This window comes from Neomonachus schauinslandi, chromosome 2, assembly GCF_002201575.2.
Source record: "Neomonachus schauinslandi chromosome 2, ASM220157v2, whole genome shotgun sequence".
In the NCBI taxonomy this organism is placed as follows: Eukaryota; Metazoa; Chordata; class Mammalia; order Carnivora; family Phocidae; genus Neomonachus; species Neomonachus schauinslandi.
Window position 1 is genome coordinate 202,613,303 of NC_058404.1, and position 20,487 is coordinate 202,633,789.

Consider the following 20,487-nt stretch of genomic DNA (forward strand, 5'->3'; position numbering starts at 1 on the left):
TCAAAGGGGCTTGACCCTTGACTCTCGCCCACTCTGGGCATCTGGAAAGGGCAGGCCCAAGTCTGGCAGGCGTGGGTGTCAGGGACAAGCCCCAGGAAGGCTGCCTGCAGCTGACTCTGAGCACAGGGAACAGCCTCACGCAGAGCGACTCCGTCCTTTCTTGGGACAGCTGCCTGGCAAATGGCAAACCCAGCGGCACTGGGGGCCAGAGAGGCTGGCCAGGCTTCCGCCCTCCCGCCACTCCTGGCCCCCTGCCCAGCCCTCTCTCCACACCACCTTCACTGGTGTGCTATTGTACACGGCCCGTACCTCTGGATCGCAGAACGCACACAGGCACCTGGAGGGACACCAGGCACAAAGCAAGTGCTCAGCGCCCTTTGCTCAAAGAACGAGTGGAAGCACGCCGGCATGCACCCGGGCCCCACCTGGTAGACTGTCATAAACGTCTTTTTTTTTTTTTTTTAAGATTTTATTTATTTGAGAGAGAGAGAATGAGAGACAGCATGAGAGGGGGGAGGGTCAGAGGGAGAAGCAGACTCCCCGCCGAGCAGGGAGCCCGATGCGGAACTCGATCCCGGGACTCCAGGATCACGACCTGAGCCGAAGGCAGTCGCCCAACCGACTGAGCCACCCAGGCGCCCCGTCATAAACGTCTTTTTGACCTTGGACACCTCCCTCCAGCAGGGCCCGCACGGAGGGTGCTCCCTCGGAAGGGTGGGCGAGAAGGCCTGGGCCGTCTGCCTGGGAGCCCCGCGCAAGGGAAGCACACGTGAGCCTGCCTCCCCCGCCACCCCGTCGCGGCCGAACGGGGACAGAGCGAACGCGGGCTGCAGGGCAGGCGCCTCCGGGCGTCGGCCAACCCGTCAAGCGCGCTCCGCTTCGCAGCGCGCAGGGACACCCGCCAGCCCGCGCCCCCAGAAGCCGCGCCCACCCGCCACAGGGGCGCGACACCCCCTCTCCTGACGTCATCTTCCACGGCCGTCCGGAGAGCCGGCCGCGGACGCAGCCATGCTACGTTACGGCGGCCGGAGGGCCTTCCTCGGCGTCGCCACGAAGCGTCCCGCCGAGGCCCCGCCCCTCCAGAGACGTCACCGCGGCCCGCCCGGGCGGGCGCCGCCATGTTGGGGGTCCTCGCCGCGGGCGCGTAGGTGTCTTCATAAGATGCCGGCTCGGCGGCACCCGGCTTTCTCCCCCCCAAGATGGCGTCCATGCGGGAGAGCGACACGGGCCTGTGGCTGCACAACAAGCTGGGGGCCACGGACGAGCTGTGGGCGCCGCCCAGCATCGCGTCCCTGCTCACCGCCGCGGTCATCGACAACATCCGCCTTTGCTTCCACGGCCTCTCGTCGGCCGTGAAGCTCAAGCTGCTGCTCGGGACGCTGCACCTCCCGCGCCGCACCGTGGACGAGGTGAGGCGGGCGGCGGTGGGGGCGCGGGGCCGCCCCTTCCAGTGACCCGAGACCCCGGGCCCTGCCCCCTCCTCTCCGACGGTTCCTGCGTACCCCCTCGCAGCCCTGCCCTGGACCTTCACCGTCACCCGGAACCCCTCCCACCCTCACGCCCCCCTGCCCACGGACCCTCATTCCCGCCCCGGGACCCTCGTCCCCGACCCTCACGCCCCCGGCCCGCGGACCCTCATTCCCGCCCCGGGACCCTCGTCCCCGACCCTCACGCCCCCGGCCTGCGGACCCTCGTCCCCGACCCTCACGCCCCCGGCCCGCGGACCCTCATTCCCGCCCCCGGACCCTCGTCCCCGACCCCCCCCCCCCCGGCCTGCGGACCCTCGTCCCCGACCCTCACGCCCCCGGCCCGCGGACCCTCATTCCCGCCCCGAGACCCTCGTGCCCGACCCTCACGCCCCCGGCCCGCGGACCCTCATTCCCGCCCCGGGACCCTCGTCCCCGACCCTCACTCCCCCGGCCCGCGGACCCTCATTCCCGCCCCGGGACCCTCGTCCCCGACCCTCACCCCCCCGGCCCGCGGACCCTCGTCCCCGACCCTCACGCCCCCGGCCCGCGGACCCTCGTCCCCGACCCTCACTCCCCCGGCCCGCGGACCCTCTTTCTCTCCTCCCGGGTCAGGCCTGCCCCTCCCCGCGCCCGGGTTGCTGGTGGGGAGGGGCTGGAGCCCACCGGCCGGGAGAGGAGGCTGGGGAGCCGCCGGAGCCGCGATCGGGTTCCGGAGCCGGGATCCGGGCCGGGGAGCGCGGCGGACTCCGGGTTCTGTTCTGGGCATCTTACGGAATAGCCGCTTGTTCAGGGCCCCGTATTCTTTGGATTCTTTCCACGCACGAACACTTCACGGTGTTGAAATGAGTGGGTGTGTGAGATTTGTTTTGTTTTTTCCATAACGGCACATTGTGTCGTTTTTCGTGCGAGGTAAAGTAGTTTTTCCGGATACTGAAGCCCCGTGTTGCTTCAACTTTGTGCCACGACCGTTGCAGTTTTGTGAGGACACTGCTGTCGTTTCTGACGTCGCCGTGGCCGGGTGGCGGCACCTGCTGGGCGCGCGCGTGTGCCCGGTGGATGCAGCCACGCTGCCGCGGCTCCCGGTTAATTTTCCGTGCTGAATAGTGTTCCCCTCCCTGAGCGGGCAGCGCTTGATCCATCCTGTCCTGGGGACACAATGGGTTGTGGACAGCTTTTGGCTGTTGTGAGTAAGGCTGTTGCGAGCGTTGTTGTGTTCGCATTAGGGTGTCAGGAAGCACGGACTTCTCTAGGGTACGCTATCTAACTTCGGGGTTGTGGGGTCGTCGCATTATGATGCGATGGTCGCATTGCTTTTCAAAGTGGTTGTATCAGACTAAACTCCTCACCCACACTTGCCAGCTTGCTGGATGCATAAAGGTGTTCGGTGGCTTCTCTTGTTTGTTTTTGCCCAAAGTACCTGCACCATTTTTAAATTTTTTTTAAAGATTTTCTTATTTCTTTGAGAGAAAGAGAGCACGCACGTGAGGGAGGAGGGCAGAGGGAGAAGCAGACTCCTCTCTGAGCAGGGAGCCCCTCCTGGGGCTCAGCCACAGGACCCTCAGATCAGGACCTGACCAAAACCAATTCTCGGTCCCACCCAGGTGCCCCTGGTGTAACTGACATACAATGTTAGTTTCAGACATGCAACATACTGATACAATGTTTGCATATATTGCTTATGATCAGCACAGTAAGTCTACCATACATGCAGAATTTGGGGGGGGGGGGGATGAGAACTCTTAAGACTTCTCTTAGCAGCTTTCAAATATGCAATACAGTATTAGTAAGTACAGTCACCACGTTGGGTGGTTTTGATTTGTGTTCGCCTTAATACTAACATGGTTGAGCATCCTTTCGTGTATTTATTCACTGATTTTCTTTTTTTGTGAGTTACCTCTTCACATCATTTGTGGGTTTTTTTCCTGACAGTCTTTTTTTTTTTTTGCTATGTAGTTTTTTAAAACTTTATATATATATGTATACACACACATATATATAAACGTTGGCTAGCAGTTCTTTTTCAGTTATATATTTTACAGCTCTTTTCCAGTTTTAAGCCTCACGTAGGCTTTTTCACAGACTCTGGAGGTACAGACGCTCTCAGCTCTAACTGGGTGCCCGTTACAGCCTTGCCTTCCTCTGTGATTGGGGCCGAGTTTGTTTTGTTGAGGATGTGGTGCCTTGCCTGGGGGAGGGCGCTCCTGCTGCCTGTTTGAGCAGCTCAGTTTGCCTTTCACATTGGAGTCTTCAGTCTACCTGGAATTGACCAGTGTGTGGAGCTGGGAGTCCAATTTTGTTTTCCACATGGATGTCTGATTAGTCCAGCACCATTTATTGAAGCAGCTGTCTTTTTCTGTTGCTTTGCACTGTCACTTCTGTGGGTTTGTGCCCTGGGCTCTGCTCTGTTCCTTCAGGCTATTTATATATCACTGTGCCAAAAACCCACTAAGTCCTGTTAACTGCCACTGTATACAAATGTCTTGCCAGCTCACAGCAGACCCTCCAACTTTATTCTTTAGCAGCGTCTTTGGCTATTCTGAGTTGTTTCTACTTCTATATATATTTAATCTTCACTCCTCAGGTTACACATACATCATGTTGAGATTTTGATTAAGACTGAGTTGAGTTTATAGTGTGTTCTCGGGTGAAATCATCTTAATATTGAATCTGATAAATTGTGAATATGGGCATACCTCCCTATTTAGATCTCCTTTAATATTTGTTATAAAATTTTATGATTTTCTTCATAGAGATCTTCCATCTTCTGTTAGATGTGTTATTAGACATTTCATATTTTTCATGCTGTCGTAAATGGTATCTGTTAAATACATTTTTTAGATGAGTTTGTGAATAGCTTCTGTTAAAAGCTTACCAGTTGCAATAATTTTCCTGTTGACTCTTTATTTTTCTGTGTACTTACTAATTTCTTTCCAATTACTTTTTACTACTTTTTCTTGCCTTACTACACCCACCAGGACCCCTCCAGTACATTGTCTTTTTTCTCATCACACAATAAGAACTTTGACTGTTGTTTTTTTTTTTTTTTAAAGATTTTATTTATTTATTCATGAGAGACAGAGAGAGAGAGAAACAGAGGGAGAAGCAGGCTCCCAAGGAGCAGGGAGCCCGATGTGGGACTTGATCCCAGGACCCTGGGATCATGACCTGAGCCGAAGGCAGACGGTTAACCATCTGAGCCACCCAGGCGCCCAGAACTTTGACTGTTTTGCTGATAAATATTATGTTTCCTATTATTTTTGGTAGATAGATTTTATCTGGTTAAGGAAATTCTCTTCTATTTCTAGATTTTTAATATATTTTTTACTTATCTTTTTTTTTAAGATTTTTTTTTTAATCCATTTGACACAGAAAGAAGCAAGGGAGGGGGGAGCGGCCGGGAGAGGGAGAAGCAGGCTCCCTGCTGAGCAAGGAGCCGGATGGGGGACTCCATCCCAGGATCCGGGGATCATGACCTAAGCCGAAGGCAGATGCTTAGTGGATTCAGCCGCCAGGTGCCCCATTAAGATTTTATTTATTTGAGAGAGAGAAAGAGAGAGAGCACATGAATTGGGAGGGAGAGGCACAAGCAGACTTCCCGCTGAGCAGTGGGGATCATGACCGGAGCTGAAAGCAGATGCTTAACCGACTGAGCACTGAGGTGTCCCTATCTTTTTTTTAAAAGATTTTATTTATTTATTTGAGAGAGAGAGAGCGAGAGAGATCACAGAGGGAGAGGGAGAAGCAGACTCCCTGCTGAGTAGGGAGCCCGATGTGGGACTCGATCCCAGGACCCTGTGATCATGACCTGAGCGGAAGGCAGACACTTAACCAACTGAGCCGCCCAGGAGCTCCTAAATTTTTTTTAAAGTTGTAATCATGAATGAGTTTTCTTAAGAGTTCTTTTGAGGTACAATTCACATATCATACAATTCACTCATTTGAAATGTACAATTCAGTGGTTTTTAGTATATTCAGAGTTGTGTAACCATCATCCTAGTCAATTTTAGAACATTTTCATCAGCCCCAAAATAAACCCATACCTGTTAGCAGTCTCCCCCTCCACCACTACTCCCATCTTCTCCAGCCTGAGGCAACCACTAATCTGCTGTGTCTAGGGATTTACCTATTCTGGACATCTGTGTGAATGGAATCATATAATATGTGGTCCTTGTGACTGGCTTCTTTTACTTGTGTAATACTTTCGGGGCTCATTGATGTTGTAGTATGTTTCTATTTCATTCCTTTTTTATAACTGAATGATATTCCACTGTATTGATAGACCACATTTTATTCATCAATTATTTGTCAGTTGATGGACATTTGGGTTGTTTACTCTTTTTAACTCTTATGAATAATGCTGCTGTGAAAATTCATAACAAGTTTTTATAGACCTATGTTTTCAGTGTGGACATTGGATTTCAATTCTCAGGTATGTGCCCAGAAGAAGAATTGCTTGGATCATATTATAACTATTTTGAGGAACTGCCAAACTGTTTTCCACAGTGGCTTCAGCATGTTTACATTTTACACCAGTGATTTTTGAGTGTTCCAGTTTCTCACACCTTCCCATCCTTTGTTATCATCAGTCTTTTTGATGTAGCCATCCTGTGGTGTGAACATGAATGGGTTTTGAGTTTTAACAAATGGTTACTTTGTTATAATTGGCATGTAATTCACCATATTTATGGAATAGCATTAGTTGTAAACCAGCTTTGCATCCCTGAGGTATAAACCTAATTTAGTCATTTTATTTATTTTATTTATTAATATTTATTTATTTATTTGAGAGAGAGAGAGCAAGAACACCATGGGGTGGAAGGGGCAGAGGGAGAGACAGTTTGAAGTAGACTCTGCACTGAGTGTAGAACCCAACGTGGGGCTTGATCCCAGGACCCCAAGATCCTGACCTGAGCTGAAACTTACAGAGTCGGAGGCTCAACCAACTGTGCCACCCAGGTGCCCCCAATTTAGCCATTTTATATTGTTGGATTATGTTGTCCTGATATTTTGTATAGGAATTGTATATTTATGTTCATGGGGGAAATTTACCTCTAATTTTACTTTATCTTTTTCTTTTTTAAGATTTATTTATCTATTTTAGAGAGAGCATGAGCAGGAGGGGCAGGCAAAGAGGGAGAAAGAATCTCAAGCAGACTCTGTGCTGAGCACAGAGCCCATTGTGGGGCTTGATCTCATGACCCTGAGATCATAACCTGAGCCAAAACCAAGAGTAGGGTGCTTAACTGACTGCACCAGCCAGGCACCCCTCTAATTTTACTTTTTCATATTGTCTTGTCAGATTTTGGTATGAAGTTAATGCTACCCTTATAAAAGGGATTGTAGTGTATCCTCTGTTTTCCTTTTCTTTGGAAAGTTTAATAATCAAATTATTTCTTCCTAAATGTTTGGTAGAACTTAGTAATAAAACCATATGGGGGACCTGGATTTTCTTTGTGGGAAGATTTTTGAGTATTGATTCTTGGTTTTATAATCTTCTTAAGTAAAGGTTAAATGTTATATATATTTTTAAAGGATTAGCCATTTCTACTTAAAGTCCAAATTTATTAGCATGACATAGTTAATATCCTTTTATCTTTTTAATATCAGAAGCATGTGCAGTGATGTTCCCTTTTTCATTTTTCTTTTTTTTTCCTCTCATTTTTCTTTTTCTTGATTCATCTGATATTTGTCAATTTTCTAAGACTTCAAAGTACTAACTTTTGGCTTTGTTGATATTCTCTGTTATGTATTTGTTTTCTGTTTCACTACTTTTTTTCACTTTCATTATTTTCTTCCTTCTCCTTTCTTTTTTATTTTGTTCTTTTTCTAATCTCTTAAATTGGAGATTGAGTGCGACCTCATTTTTTAGCTTTTCTCCTAAAATATATGTGTAAAGCCATGAATTTTCTTCTCCCAGCATTAGCTGCATCCTGCAAGTTTTGATAAATAGCATTTTTGTTCCTAAGTCACAGTATTTCCTAATTTCTATGATGATTTCTTCGCTGATCCTGTGTAGTTTAGAATTGTTTCTTAGTTTCCATACATTGGAGAGGGAGAGATTATAGTTATGTTTTTGTTCGTGAATTCTAGCTGTATTGAGTACTTGTCAGAGAATACAGTCTACGTTATTTTAGTTGTTTGAAATTTAAGGTTTGCTTAATGGTGAAACATATAGCTAGTTGTTGTAAACACTGTGATTGAACTTGAGAAGCAGGTTTATTCTCTAGTTTTGAGATCTGCTCCCCAGTATATGTTCATTAGGTCAGTTTGTTTATTGTATTGTATAGGTCTACTGTAGTCTTACTGATTTTTAAAAAACTATTTTATCAATTAGAGAGGGGGGTATGTTGATCTCTATTATGATACAGATTTGTCTATTCCTCCTTATAGTTTTATCAACTTTTGTTTTATGTATTTTGAGGCTATGTTATTAGATATATGCAAATTTAGAACTGTTATAGTCGCCTGGTAAACTGAACCATGGATCTTTATATAGAGATTTCTATATGTGGTAATGTTTTGTCCTTAAAGTCTTTTTTTGTCCAGCTTTAATATAGACATATCAGCTTTTTTCAGTGATATATATCAATATATGTAGTTCTGGGACTTTGTCCATATTACAAGAATTTTTAATTTTCTTTTAAGTAAGCTCTATACCAAACATGGGGCTTGAACTCAGTGACCCCGAGATCAAGAGTTACGTGCTCTACCAACTGAGCCAGCCAGGCACCTCTGTATTAATAAGAAGTTATAATTAAGAACTTACTAGCTGGATTGAAAAACAATTAGGCAATTCTGGGTAGTTTACTTTTCTGAAAAGCATTTTTATTTTCTTGGGGTTAAGAAAATTTTTTCTTTTTTTAATATTTTTTATTTTTTTAGATTTTATTTATTTGACAGAGAGAGCACAGGCAGGCGGAACAGCAGGCAGAGGGAGAGGGAGAAGCAGGCTCCCTGCTGAGCAGAGAGCCCAGTGTGGGGCTCGATCCCAGGGCTCTGGGATCATGACCTGAGCGGAAGGCAGACGCTTAACCGATTAAGCCACCCGGGAGCCCCTATATTTTAAAGTAATCTCTACACCCAATGTGGGACTCAAACTCACCACCGCAAGATTGAGAGTCACATGCTCTACCAACTGAGCCAGCGAGGTGCCCCAAGAAAATTTTCTAAAACATCTTAATTTGTTTAGCTATTTTAGTTATCTTTCTTAAGTTATTTAAGGGTCTGATACTTTTGGGATGTTATTCTAAAGATTAAGGTTTTCTACATAGGACCATAGATACAGGGGGACTAGATGACTGGGCTAGATGTGTTCCACACTGTATTAGACAGAGTTCTCCAGAGAAGCAGAACCCGTAGGGTGTGTCCACGTGCGCGTGTGTGTGTGCGCCCTATAAATACCTATATATGCCATATATGGGGGGTGGCTTTTATTGAAAGGAATTGGCTCACATGATTATGGAATTTAAGAAGTCCTGAGATCTGCAGCCAGCATGCTTGAGACCCAAGAGAGCTGCTGTGTAGTGCTAGTCAGAAAGCCAGCAAGCTGGAGTCCCAAGAAGAATGAGTGTTTCGTCCAAATCTGAAGACTGGGAAAGACCAGTGTCCCAGCTCAGTCAAGCTGGAGTTGTGTCTTCAGTGGATGAATGAGGCCCACCCACATTAGGGAGGGCAATCTGCTTTACTGAGTCTACCAATTCAGATGTTAATCTCATCCAGACATAGAACTTCTGTTTGAGCAGATGTCTGGTCACCCCTGGCCCAATCAAATTAACCATCATAGATAGCATTTGCTACAGCTTGTGTTTCTTAATGGAATCCTGAAACCAGTTTACTTGTTTTGCGATGTATCTGTTCCTCTCCAAAGCTAAGTGAACAACAGTTCTTAGCTAATACCTGGGAGGAGTAAGGGAGATTTGAATGATCCATTGCTTTGGTTTATTTAGTGAGGGGTACAGAATTCAGTTGAGGCTCCTGCTCTAAGAATTTTTATCTAGTTAGGGAAGTAAGAATGATGTCTTGAAAATGTAGGCTAATGATTTGGGGAGACAATGTACATGAGGTGTTTTGCCAAACTACAAAGTGTCGTAAAAGGTAAATAGTGACTTGATGTTTTGGCTGTATTTGAAAGGGTGTTTAGGAAATAATAAATGCTGGTACTGATAAAACTGGTGATCACTTTGGTCTAAGATGTTGACATTGGCACCAGTGGAAGTTTCAGGGAAGCAGAGGTGGCCGTGAGGTACTGTTTATTATGCAGAATTAACCAACTCATGAGATGACCAGGGGGAGTCCTAGGGATGCCAGTGCTCAGGGACTGGGGAGCTGTAGACTCATCAGCTGGACTATCAGACGGATAAGGCCAGCTGCAGAGTGAACCAGAGGCGATTTCTCCCAAGGCCACGCTGCATGCCGCTGGGAGGGTGGTCATAGTCACCCTTTACTCACTGCGGCTCTCACTCACCGAGAACCCACTGTCCAAAATGACGGCTCGGAAACTTTGCTGTTTGAAGTCATCTCCACGAGAATGAGATGTCCCACTTTTACTTGGAGGATCTGACACTTAGACACAGAGGAACAGCCTCACTTTCCAAGTCAGGGGCAGAGAGTCACATAGGAATGTGTGAACGTGACATCCTCGCCTCTCACCTGTGTTGTGTTCGAGGACGCTGCACCCAGGTCCATGTCACGGTTCTGACACAGACCTTCTGACACAGACTCACCGCGTCATTAACATTTTACCTAAACTCTGCTGCCCTGCCCCCCCGCCCCCATCCAGCACCTCTGTGGTTTCTTTTCTTCCTGTGGGGTGCAGCTCCGTCCCGCAGCGAGCAGGAGCCCGCATCAGGTTGTAGGTTTCCCCCTAATGGCCTCAGACCGTCGGCCCAGGACCCTGGGTCACTCTGTAGTCCTGCATTTTCCTATGGCGTGTTTTGGTGGGCTTTTTGAAATTACAGGTATCTTCCGTCTATTCTAGAAAATCTCAGCAGTTATGCCTTCACATAATTGCCTGTGCCTCAGTTTCTCTCCCGTATTGTCTGCTTCTCCAAGGAGGTGCATGTGGGATTTCCCTCTGTCTCCTGAGCCGAATGTCTCCCTTCCGTAGTTTCTAGTGGTTTCCTTTCTTTCTTACGGTCTGGATCGTGTCTAGCTTACCACCCCGTCCCTTCCTTCGTCTGTGGTCAAACTGTTTACTGACTCCTCCTTCCTTCCTACAGAGTCTGTGCTGTGCCCCCTTTTACCCCCACACCCTGCTCCCACATTTCCGCAGGCACCAACCGTTCTATTCTCGTTATTTATTTTAAAGATTTTATTTATTTATTTGAGAGAGAGCGCGCGTGCACAGGCGGGGAAGGGGAGAGAGAGTGGGGGCAGAGGGAGAGGGAAAAGCAGCCTTCCTGCTGAGCAGGAGCCCGGGATCATGACCTGAGCCATCTGAGCCAGCCAGGCACCCCAGTTCTGTTCTATTTAATATGTGTCTTTTTGTATGTGTCCTTTAAAAGTGTGTGTATTGCTTTTAGGTGTAATTGACCTAAACTGCCTGTATTTAATGCACGTAATGTGACCTGTGCACACCTGTAAACTAGCACAGAGAAAAGAACAGATGGATCACAACCTGGGTCTCCTGTCCCTCTCCCGCGCAACTGCTTTCTGTCACTATAGATTAGTTTGCATTTTCTAGAATATTATTTACATGGAATCATACAGAGTGATGTTTTTGGTCTGGCTTCTTTCACTTAACATCATAATTTTAAGATTAACCCATGTGTCCATGTGTACTAATAGCTCATAACTTTTTTTTTAGTTTTTTTTTTAAGATTTTTATTTATTGGGGCGCCTGGGTGGCTCAGTTGGTTAAGTGGCTGCCTTCGGCTCAGGTCATGATCACAGGGCCCTGGGATCGAGTCCCGCATCGGGCTGCCTGCTCGGCGGAGAGCCTGCTTCTCCCTCTCCCTCTGTCTGCTGCTCTGCCTACTTATGCTATTTCTGTTAAATAAATAAATAAATAATCTTAAAAAAAAAAGATTTTTATTTATTTATTGATCAGAGAGCGAGAACAAACACAAGCAGGGGGAGAGGCAGAGGGCGAAGCAGACTCCCCGCCGAGCAGGGAGCCCGATAAGGGTACTCCATCCCAGGACCCTGTGATCATGACCTGAGCCAAAGGTAGCCACTTAACCGGCTGAGCCACCCAGGCACCCTAGCTCTTAACTTTTTTTTTTCAAGTTTATTTAAATAATCTCTACATTCAGCCTGGGCTCAGACTCATGACCCTGAGATCAAGAGCTGCAGGCTCTGACGGAGCCAGCCAGGCGCCCCCTGTAGTTCTTAACTTTGCTGAGTAGGCTGCCTCCGTATGGACATGCTCCAGAAACGGATACCTCCTTGTGTGGACTGTCATTCTCCGGGGGAAACACACAGGAGATGGGTAGCTAGGTGCTACGTATGTGTTTCACTTCCCTTTTTTTTTTTTTAAAGATTTTTTTATTTGAGAGAGAGCACTTGGGGAGGGGAAGAGAGAGAGAATCTCCAGCAGACTCCCTACTGAGCTCAGAGCTTGCCTCAGGCCTGGATCTCATGACCCTGAGATCTGGACCTGAGCCGCAACCAAGAGATGCTTAACCGACTGCGTCCCCCAGGCGCCCCTCTGTATTTCACTTCTAAAGAAACTGGCAGGCTGCCCTCCAAGGTGGCTGTCTCGTTGTTACCTTCCCTCTGGCAGTGGCTGGGGCTCCAGCTGCCGCTCTCCGTTTGGTAGTGTCCTTGTCCTCTCAGGCACTCTCCTAGGGCTCAGTGTTTCCACAGTCACTAGCAACGCCGAGCATCTTCTCTCGTCAGTCTCGTATTGCAAATCTTCTTTGATGAAGAACCTGTTCACATCCTTCAGGGCATATTATTTTTAGTTGATGTAAATTATATTGTCTTATGTACTTCAGTCAGAGTGTTTAAACAAAACATTATTTTTAAGATTCACTCGTGTTGCTCTTCATCTAATCCCAGGGTTGGCAAACTGTCTGTGACCTGTTTGTAAGGCCCGTGAGCTAAGAACGTTGGCACGTTAGTAAAGGGATCGTTCAAAGCTGTGTCATTCCTTTTTTTTTTGACGTGGCCCACAAGCCCTAAAATAGGCACTGTCAGGCCCTCCACAGAAAGACGGGCAGACTCCGGGCCTGCTCCGCTGTGCCCCATGCTTGGCGTCCCTGTGCACGTCTCCTCCTCCTCCTGCCTCCAGCCCGGCTACGACAAGCCGCGCCACAGCATAGAGCTTCTTACCCAGGGGTCACTGTGAAGATTTCTTTGGAATCTGTGCCCAGGGGTGGAAGTGTTGGGTCATAGAACATACCTGCTTAAGTGGTGACCCTGTACGATCCACACTCCCACCTGCAGTGCCTGATGGCACTTGTGTCCCCCCACCCTTCCCCCTCGGGTTTGTCCACTTTTCTGTTTTTGTGGATCAGATGGTTGGAAAGTGCTACCTTGTGTTCATTTGAGGCGGCTGTTCCTGTGTTCACTGCCTTCTCAGATTTCCGCCTTATTCATTGCCTGTGAATAGCATCTGCCTTTGGGGCGGCTGGGGGGCTCAGTCGTTAAGCGTCTGCCTTCGGCTCAAGTCACGATCCCTGGGTCCTGGGATCGAGCCCCGCATCGGGCTCCCTGCTCCCCGGGGAGCCTGCTTCTCTCTCTGCCTCTCCCCCTGCTTGTGCTCTCTCTCTCTCTCTGACAAATAAATAAATAAAATCTTAAAAAGAATAGCATCTGCCTTTGTTTCTGTTGGGGTTGCTATCTTGTTGATTTGCAGGGACTATATATATTTTAGATAGTAAACACTGCTGGTTTTGAACATTACAGATTGCATCTGCCATTCTGTTACCTGTCTGTTAACTTTTTCATTTGCCCTTCACCGAACAGAAATCTTTCATTTTAATACACAGTAATAAATTTTTTGGTTTATGGTTTGTGCTTTTTTTTTTTTTAAAGATTTTATTTATTTGACAGAGAGAGATACAGTGAGAGAGGGAACACAAGCAGGGGGAGTGGGAGAGGGAGAAGCAGGCTTCCCGCGGAGCGGGGAGCCCGATGCGGGGCTCGATCCCAGGACCCTGGGACCATGACCTGAGCCGAAGGCAGACGCTTAACGACTGAGCCACCCAGGCGCCCCTGCTTTTTTTTAAGAAGCCGTTATATGTGCCCCTCTCATTTCTCTTCACTTTGTAGTCCTTCCATTCACTAATGGGTCTTTAATGCTGTGAGATTGGAAGCCAGTTTTATTTTCCTCTGAGTTCCGGATCTGTCTCCAGCCATGCATTTAGATGCAGGCCAGCTTTCTTTCTCATGGGGGGGGAGGAGGGGGAGAGCCTGTGAGCACACGCACGCGTGAGGGCACGCGATGTCCCAGCGGCCCACGCCAGGTTGCCCTCCTGCAAGAACTGGAAGCTTCTTCTTCAAGCATCTGTCTCCCCCCAGAAACCCAGGGAAAGCCTGCCGTGAGAACATGGCTGAAGGTAGGATTCTTGGTGAAGACTTAGTGGGGTTTTTGTTTTCGTATTTGTTTGTTTGTTTGTTTTAGATTTTATTTATTTGACAGAGACACAGTGAGAGAGGGAACACAAGCAGGGGGAGTAGAAGAGGGAGAAGCAGGCTTCCCGCCGAGCAGGGAGCCCGATGTGGGGCTCGATCCCAGGACCCTGGGATCGTGACCTGAGCTGAAGGCAGACGCTCAACGACTGAGCCACCCAGGGGCCCAAAGATTTTATTTATTTATTTGACAGAGACACAGCGAGAGAGGGAACACAAGCAGGGGGAGGGGGAGAGGGAGAAGCAGGCTTCCCGCAGCGCAGGGAGCCCGAAATGAGGCTCGATCCCAGGACCCCGGGATCACGACCCGAGCCGAAGGCAGACGCTTAACGACTGAGCCACCCAGGCGCCCCAGAACACTAGGCTTTCATGAACACAAGTGGATTCTCTGTTTATCTTGTGCTCACTTGTGAACGTCTTGAGACCAGGTCTTATGTCTTGCTTGTGTCTGTGTCCCTAACATACCCCACCTTTTGTGGCTCTCGGGAGAGACTCGGGGTCTGTAGAATGGGTAGGTCATTAGGGGGGTCTGGTTCATGGTAAACCTCATCTTGTGAGGCTTCTGTATGGGTGCGTGTGTGGGGGCCTCATTCTTTCCCCTGCCCCGTAGGATCCACTGTAGCTGGTTGGTCTCCATGCTCGTCTCTTTGAGGAACCGCCAGCCCGGCTCCCAGTGCCATGTGCCCAGCAGTGTGTCCAGAGGGCTCCAGTCTCTCTGCCCCTTTGCCAGCATTGACCGTCGCCCATGTTTCTGATGCTCGTCTCCGGGTGTGTGAGGTGTGCCGGCCCGTGGGGCCACGTCACCTTTGCGGCCTCTCCCCTCCTGCGTTGTCCTCTGCGAGTGTGGGCGCTCAGGACTTTCCTCACATACACAGTCTGTTTCTTGTTCTCAGTGCTTTGGGGGTGATCGTTGACGGTGGAACCTGCCATCTTACTGAGCCACTGAAGACACATTTAGATAGGAGTAATTTTTTTATATATAATTTTAGTTTGCCTGAGACCTGTTTTTATCCTTAACTCTTTGTAGTAAGAGACAAGCAAAATTGTTTAAATTTTCATTTTGTGCCTTTTTGTTTTTAATGTAGGACAGAGCTTATAGCTCAGCTAAAGAAAAGGGGGAAGGCGGTGGGTGGGGCTATTCTTCTATAACAATAAAACGCCCCCCACCACAGATGTTAAAAAATAAATGTTTACAGTTTTTGCCACGAAAAGAACATACTTCTGCATCTTTCAAGAGATGGCCTTTAGAACCCGTCAGCTGGCGCCCGGTCCTGTGTGTGGCCGACAGGGGGCGCCCAGTGTCCGAATCGAACACCTTGGAGCTTTGAGCTCGGGGCAGGGATGCCTCTCCCCTGGTGGGTGGGACCCGACATGCACTTGGGTGTGGTGACTCCGTCAGGCCAGGAGTGACGAATCTCACATCTGAGGAATGGAAAGGAGCTCCATCTGGGCCTCCCCGGGCTCTGGCCTGTTCCGGAGCGGCGGTGTGACAGGGCCGGGGGGTCACGCGGCAGGAGCTCTGCGCCGCCTTCTGCCCCTTCCCCAGCCCTCTGTTCTGCTGAGCGTGGCCAGGCCGCCTACGTCAGTGCTCCCAGGACCGTGGGCCGGCCTCCCCATCCCGAAGGTGCCCCCTCAGCAGGTTTCCTAAGCAGGGGTGTTGGTGGCCTGCCGTAGGTTCTGGGTAGCGTGCACTCAAAGGCAGGTGCCCGTCTTTGGACAGCCTTCCCATCTGCTATTGTGTGGGCACACGAGGGGCCTGGGTGCTGCTGGGAGCCATCTCGGAGGCTGTGGGGAGATGCGGCCCCCAGGGGAGGGTGGGCGGGTAACAGGCCCAGGTGGGGGCATCAGTGTGAGTGGGCGTCGCAAGCCGGCAGAGGCTGTGGCAGCCCGGGGAAGCGGGATGGCCGTGGGTGGGGGGCACAGAGGGAGGAGAGCCCGCAGGTTCCCGAGAGGATGGGGCCGGGCGTGGAGGCAGTTGCTGTAGAGGTGGGATGCTGTCGTGTGCCCCGCAGAAGCTACAGTGGGATGCGGAGGGGGCTCCCCTCTGTTTATTTTTTTATTAAAAAAAAATTTTTTTTTTAAAGATTTTATTTATTTATTTGAGAGAGAGAATGAGACAGAGAGAGAGATCATGAGAGGGGGGAGGGTCAGAGGGAGAAGCAGACCCCCTGCCGAGCAGGGAGCCCGATGCGGGACTCGATCCCGGGACTCCGGGATCATGACCTGAGCCGAAGGCAGTCGCCCAACCGACTGAGCCACCCAGGCGCCCCAAGACTTTTTTTTTTTTTTAAGATTTTATTTATTTATTTGAGAGAGAATGAGATAGAGAGAGCATGAGAGGGGGGAGGGTCAGAGGGAGAAGCAGACCCCCCGCCGAGCAGGGAGCCCGATGCGGGGCTCGATCCCGGGACTCCAGGATCACGACCTGAGCTGAAGGCAGTCGCTTAACCGACTGAGCCACCCAGGCGCCCCTCCTCTCTGTTTAAAAACAAAGGTGCATGGACGCTGGCTTCTGCCCAACTCCGTCCTACCGTCTGGAGCAAGGTGGGGCGCGTGTCAGAGTGGTGGTGGGGGGGCTGTTCCCGGGAGGGGCGGGCAGGGGGTCGTCTCTTGGGGGCCCCCACTCAGGACTACTGTCTCTCCTTTCTCGGCAGATGAAGGGCGCCCTGGTGGAGATTATCCAGCTGGCCACCCTGGACTCGGACCCCTGGGTTCTCATGGTAGCTGACATCCTGAAGTCCTTTCCCGACACAGGCTCGCTTAACCTTGACCTCGAAGAGCAGAATCCCAACGTTCAAGATATTTTAGGAGAACTTAGAGAAAAGGGTATTTGTGGGTGTGTTTTATGCTGGGAGGAGGGAAACAGGTCTTCCTTTAAACCTCTTTTCTGGAGTGAATTTGGCGTCTAGAGCGTGGCATTTTGTGCTGCGCGCTGTGTACCCAGCCCGCCCCGGACGCTGCCCCCCAGCTTCTAGCTGCACAGAGGCTTTGAGAAACAAGCTTGGGACAGGCCGCTGCTCACCACGCTTGCTGTATCTGAGATTTATTACTGTTTTCGCGTTCACGTGCACTCTCTCCCTGCTCAGCTCATTGAGGCCATGGGTTCTGCCCCTTCAGGTTGCAACTTCAGAGCCTAGAACATTCCTTGGCACAGAGTAGATGCTCAGAAATGTGTCTTGAAAATATCACCGGTTCAGTTGTTTTGAAAGTGAGCTGAAAACCATTTAGGAAATATTCTCAAACGGTCAGAAAGAACACAGAGGAGGAGGCAGGCTGTTCCTCCCCAGGTGCCTCTCCTCGTTTGGAGAACTGGATCTGGCATGCCCCTTAGAGACGGAACACGTGCTGCTGCTGGCCGAGTGGCTGGACCATCATCCCCTGCAGGTGGCCCCTGACACAGCCCTTTCTCCCCTACGAGGTGACCACCCCGTCACACTGTCAGTTTTCACTTGATCTCTAATGGCCCACACACTCCACAGATGCTGCGGGAGCACCGGGAAGTAGACCCAAGATGTCTCTGTCCTGGTGCTTAGCTTGACAAGGGTCCACGTGAGGTCCATGCCCACCTGGGTGACATCTCTTGGGTGGGAAGAGCGTGCTCTGTCTTCAGCTGCAGGTGGGCTCCTTGGCCCCTGGGGGGCCTGGTCCTAGAGGGGCTGGCATGGGGGAGGGGTGCATAGGAAGAGTGGGGGCTGGCTTTGAGCTCCTTCCCCCAGGGTTTCTCCTGAGCTTGGACTCCTGGGTGAACACCCAGAGCCAGATAGCTGCCTGGGTGCTGCTTCTGAGGGCCAGGATGCAGCAGGGGCCGGGAGCGACCACAGGCTGTGACCACCACCACAGACTTTCCCTTCCTACTGCTGGGGGCGTGTCTCAGCATTTCTGATGCCCTTGGGATGCTTCCAGCACCTTCCAAAAATGGTTGTATTGACGTTCGTCTGGGGTGCCAGGCTGAGCACAGGCAAACCCAGGATGTAGCGGCTGGGCCACCCATCTGACCAGCAGCCGCGCTGGCGGCCTTGACTGTTGGGTGATGGTGGAGAGGAGCCTCTGGGGAGGCCGTGCACTTGTTTTCTGTGTTGAAAACAAAGCGGAAGATCCAGGACCATAAATAGGAGACTGCATTTTGGTTCGCATTTTCACATGAGCTGTGCTAGCTGTGGCCGGGTGAGGGGGACGCAGCTCCTAACGTGTTGTGTTGGTTCTCGAATGAGCAGTGAACGAGTGTGAAGCGTCTGCCATGCTGCCCCTGGAGTGCCAGTACTTGAATAAAAACGCCCTGACGACCCTCGCCGGACCCCTCACTCCCCCAGTGAAACATTTTCAGTTAAAAAGGAAACCGAAGAGCGCTACGCTGAGGGCAGAGCTCCTGCAGAAATGTGAGTGCCCCCCCCGCCCCCTCGGCCTCGGAGGCCCAGCAGCGCTAGGGACTCCACAGCTCAGATCACGCTTCTGTCTTCCTCTGTGGTGTTTATTTCTAGAGTTCCTTTAGATTTTAAGAAACTTTGTTCCAGACAGTGGCTACATAAAGTTTTGGGTTGTTTTTTTTTTTTTTTTAGAAATGTATTACTGCTATGCTAAACTGTGTTCTGAAGTCTGCTTTAGAACAGAATTTTTAGGTTAAAGTGTCTGTAATCTTTGTTACAAAAATGAAATCTGCAAACCGAGTCACGTGGGCAGGGAGAAAGGTGGCCTCGTGAGGGCTTTTTGAAAGGCTGGGCCTTCACTCTTGTAATTTTGTGTTTTTCTGGAGTTGCAGATGATGTCCCTTTGACCTTAAAGATGTTTGGCCATTTTATTTAATGTTTTCTCAAATAGTGGCGTATCAAATGCATGTGGAAGATATTTGCCAGATAAAAAGGCAAGGAAATGGAGTCCTTCAACCAAATGGCAAAACTCAGATTTCAGTTAGCTTTTATTTTGAATGGCCATGGACTTGGTATGAAGCATATACATAAATGCCCTGATTGCCAAGAACCTGGTGTCCTGGGTCCAGGGCTGCTCTGTGGCTTCACGGAGCCAGCAGGACGGGGCGCAGGCTCAGGCCCTGGTGCCCCCCCCCCCGCCCCACCGCCGCCTCACGGTTCACCTTCCCCTTCTCCCGTCCCCACCGAGCCATCTCAGGAAATTCTCGTTTCCTTCCTCGTATTTATGCATCTGTGAGGAGAAACAGCATACCTTGCCCGGTGACCGCCAGTGAGGATGCTCCACTGGGCCCGTGGGGCCTCCCTCCGGCCCACCGGCGAGACAGAAAGCCCCTTTTGGGGCGTCTGGAGTGCGGTTCTTTCTGCCCCCTGGCTCTGCTTCCTTGAGAGTAGGGTTTGCTAAGCAGAAAACAGGACGTTGGAAGCGGGGCTGGGCTTCTCAGGAACGCGTGGTGCTTATTTAGGAAAAGAGGGCTCTGAGTCTGTACCAGCGCGTACAGATCTGGCTTCTTCGGGAGCAGATTCAGTGAGGCGTCGCGCCCCTGCGGTGACGGGCGCGGGGCTCACCTGACGCAACCCTCTTACAGCCACCGAGACGGCCCAGCAGCTGAAGAGGAGTGCGGGGGTGCCCTTCCACGCCAAGGGCCGGGGGCTGCTCCGGAAGATGGACACCACAAGTAAGGCGCGTTCCGGGCAGGCCCAGGTCTGAGCTGTCCCTGGCTTGTTGGAGCCTGGGGCTCGGCCTCTGAGTCCCGGTCCTTCCTTGTTAGCAGGGTCGTTTAAGTGTTGAGATCTGCGCGGGCCACAGGCCCCGAAGGCGCCTTGTGTGCTGGTGAAGGGAACACGTGAAATGAGGAGAGAGCTCAGGGTTGAGTTCAGGTTTTCCACTTGCAGAAGGACCTGGAAGTTCATGTGTGAACACGCTAAGAGGAGCCTGACCAGAATTTGAGGGAAACGCTGGTTCCCCCCGCCTCTGTGTAGCGAGCACAGGCGGGTGTGGGTCCGTGTGGGTCGCTGCCAGACCTGCTCTGTGGGGGGAGGGAGGGGGCGCCCCCTGCAGATGGAGGTGGTGGCCCCAGGTTGTGTTGTCAGGCCGCACCTCCCGCCTCCCTCAGGGTTGGAAACAGCCCTGCACACAAACTGAACAGATGCTGTGACGAGAAAGCCCGGTTGTCCTGGGGCTTGTCCCCAGAAGGCACTGGACAGAAAACCCAGAGGGCAAGAGGGCAGAATGGCCATTCTTCCGCGTCCCAGGGCCCAGGGCTGACCGAACAGCAGGGAAGCTGGGTCACCTGAGATGCACGCACCTGTTGGAGCCCAGAGGGAAACCTTGGCGGGGGAGGTCCCGTTCTGTAGGGCCTGCCCCAGCGAGGTCCTAAGGGCAGTGGCGTGGTCACTGTGCCCTTGACACAGCGTCCAGTTCAAGGTCCAGCGTGCTTCCCTGGTCCTGCTGGCAGCGCCCGCGTCACAGTGTGAGATGGGAGCGTGGGTCTGTGTTCAAGTGCTGAGAAGGGGGCCTG

The 20,487-nt window shown here is 50.7% G+C and overlaps 2 protein-coding genes across 2 annotated transcripts in view; both read left to right on the top strand.

Moving 5' to 3' along the window:
- Positions 1 to 1,148, top strand: part of POLN (DNA polymerase nu) — a 169,001-nt gene extending 167,853 nt beyond the window's left edge. The window contains 1 exon segment of the mRNA XM_044913117.1: positions 886 to 1,148. Within this exon segment, the coding sequence (XP_044769052.1) occupies positions 886 to 1,148 (263 nt within the window).
- Positions 1,109 to 20,487, top strand: part of NELFA (negative elongation factor complex member A) — a 23,724-nt gene continuing 4,345 nt past the window's right edge. Inside the window, exons 1-4 of the mRNA XM_021677650.1 lie at positions 1,109 to 1,409; positions 16,700 to 16,871; positions 18,260 to 18,421; positions 19,555 to 19,644. Of these exons, the coding sequence (XP_021533325.1) occupies positions 1,200 to 1,409; positions 16,700 to 16,871; positions 18,260 to 18,421; positions 19,555 to 19,644 (634 nt within the window). The 5' untranslated portion in view covers positions 1,109 to 1,199. The remainder of the gene's footprint in view (positions 1,410 to 16,699; positions 16,872 to 18,259; positions 18,422 to 19,554; positions 19,645 to 20,487) is intronic.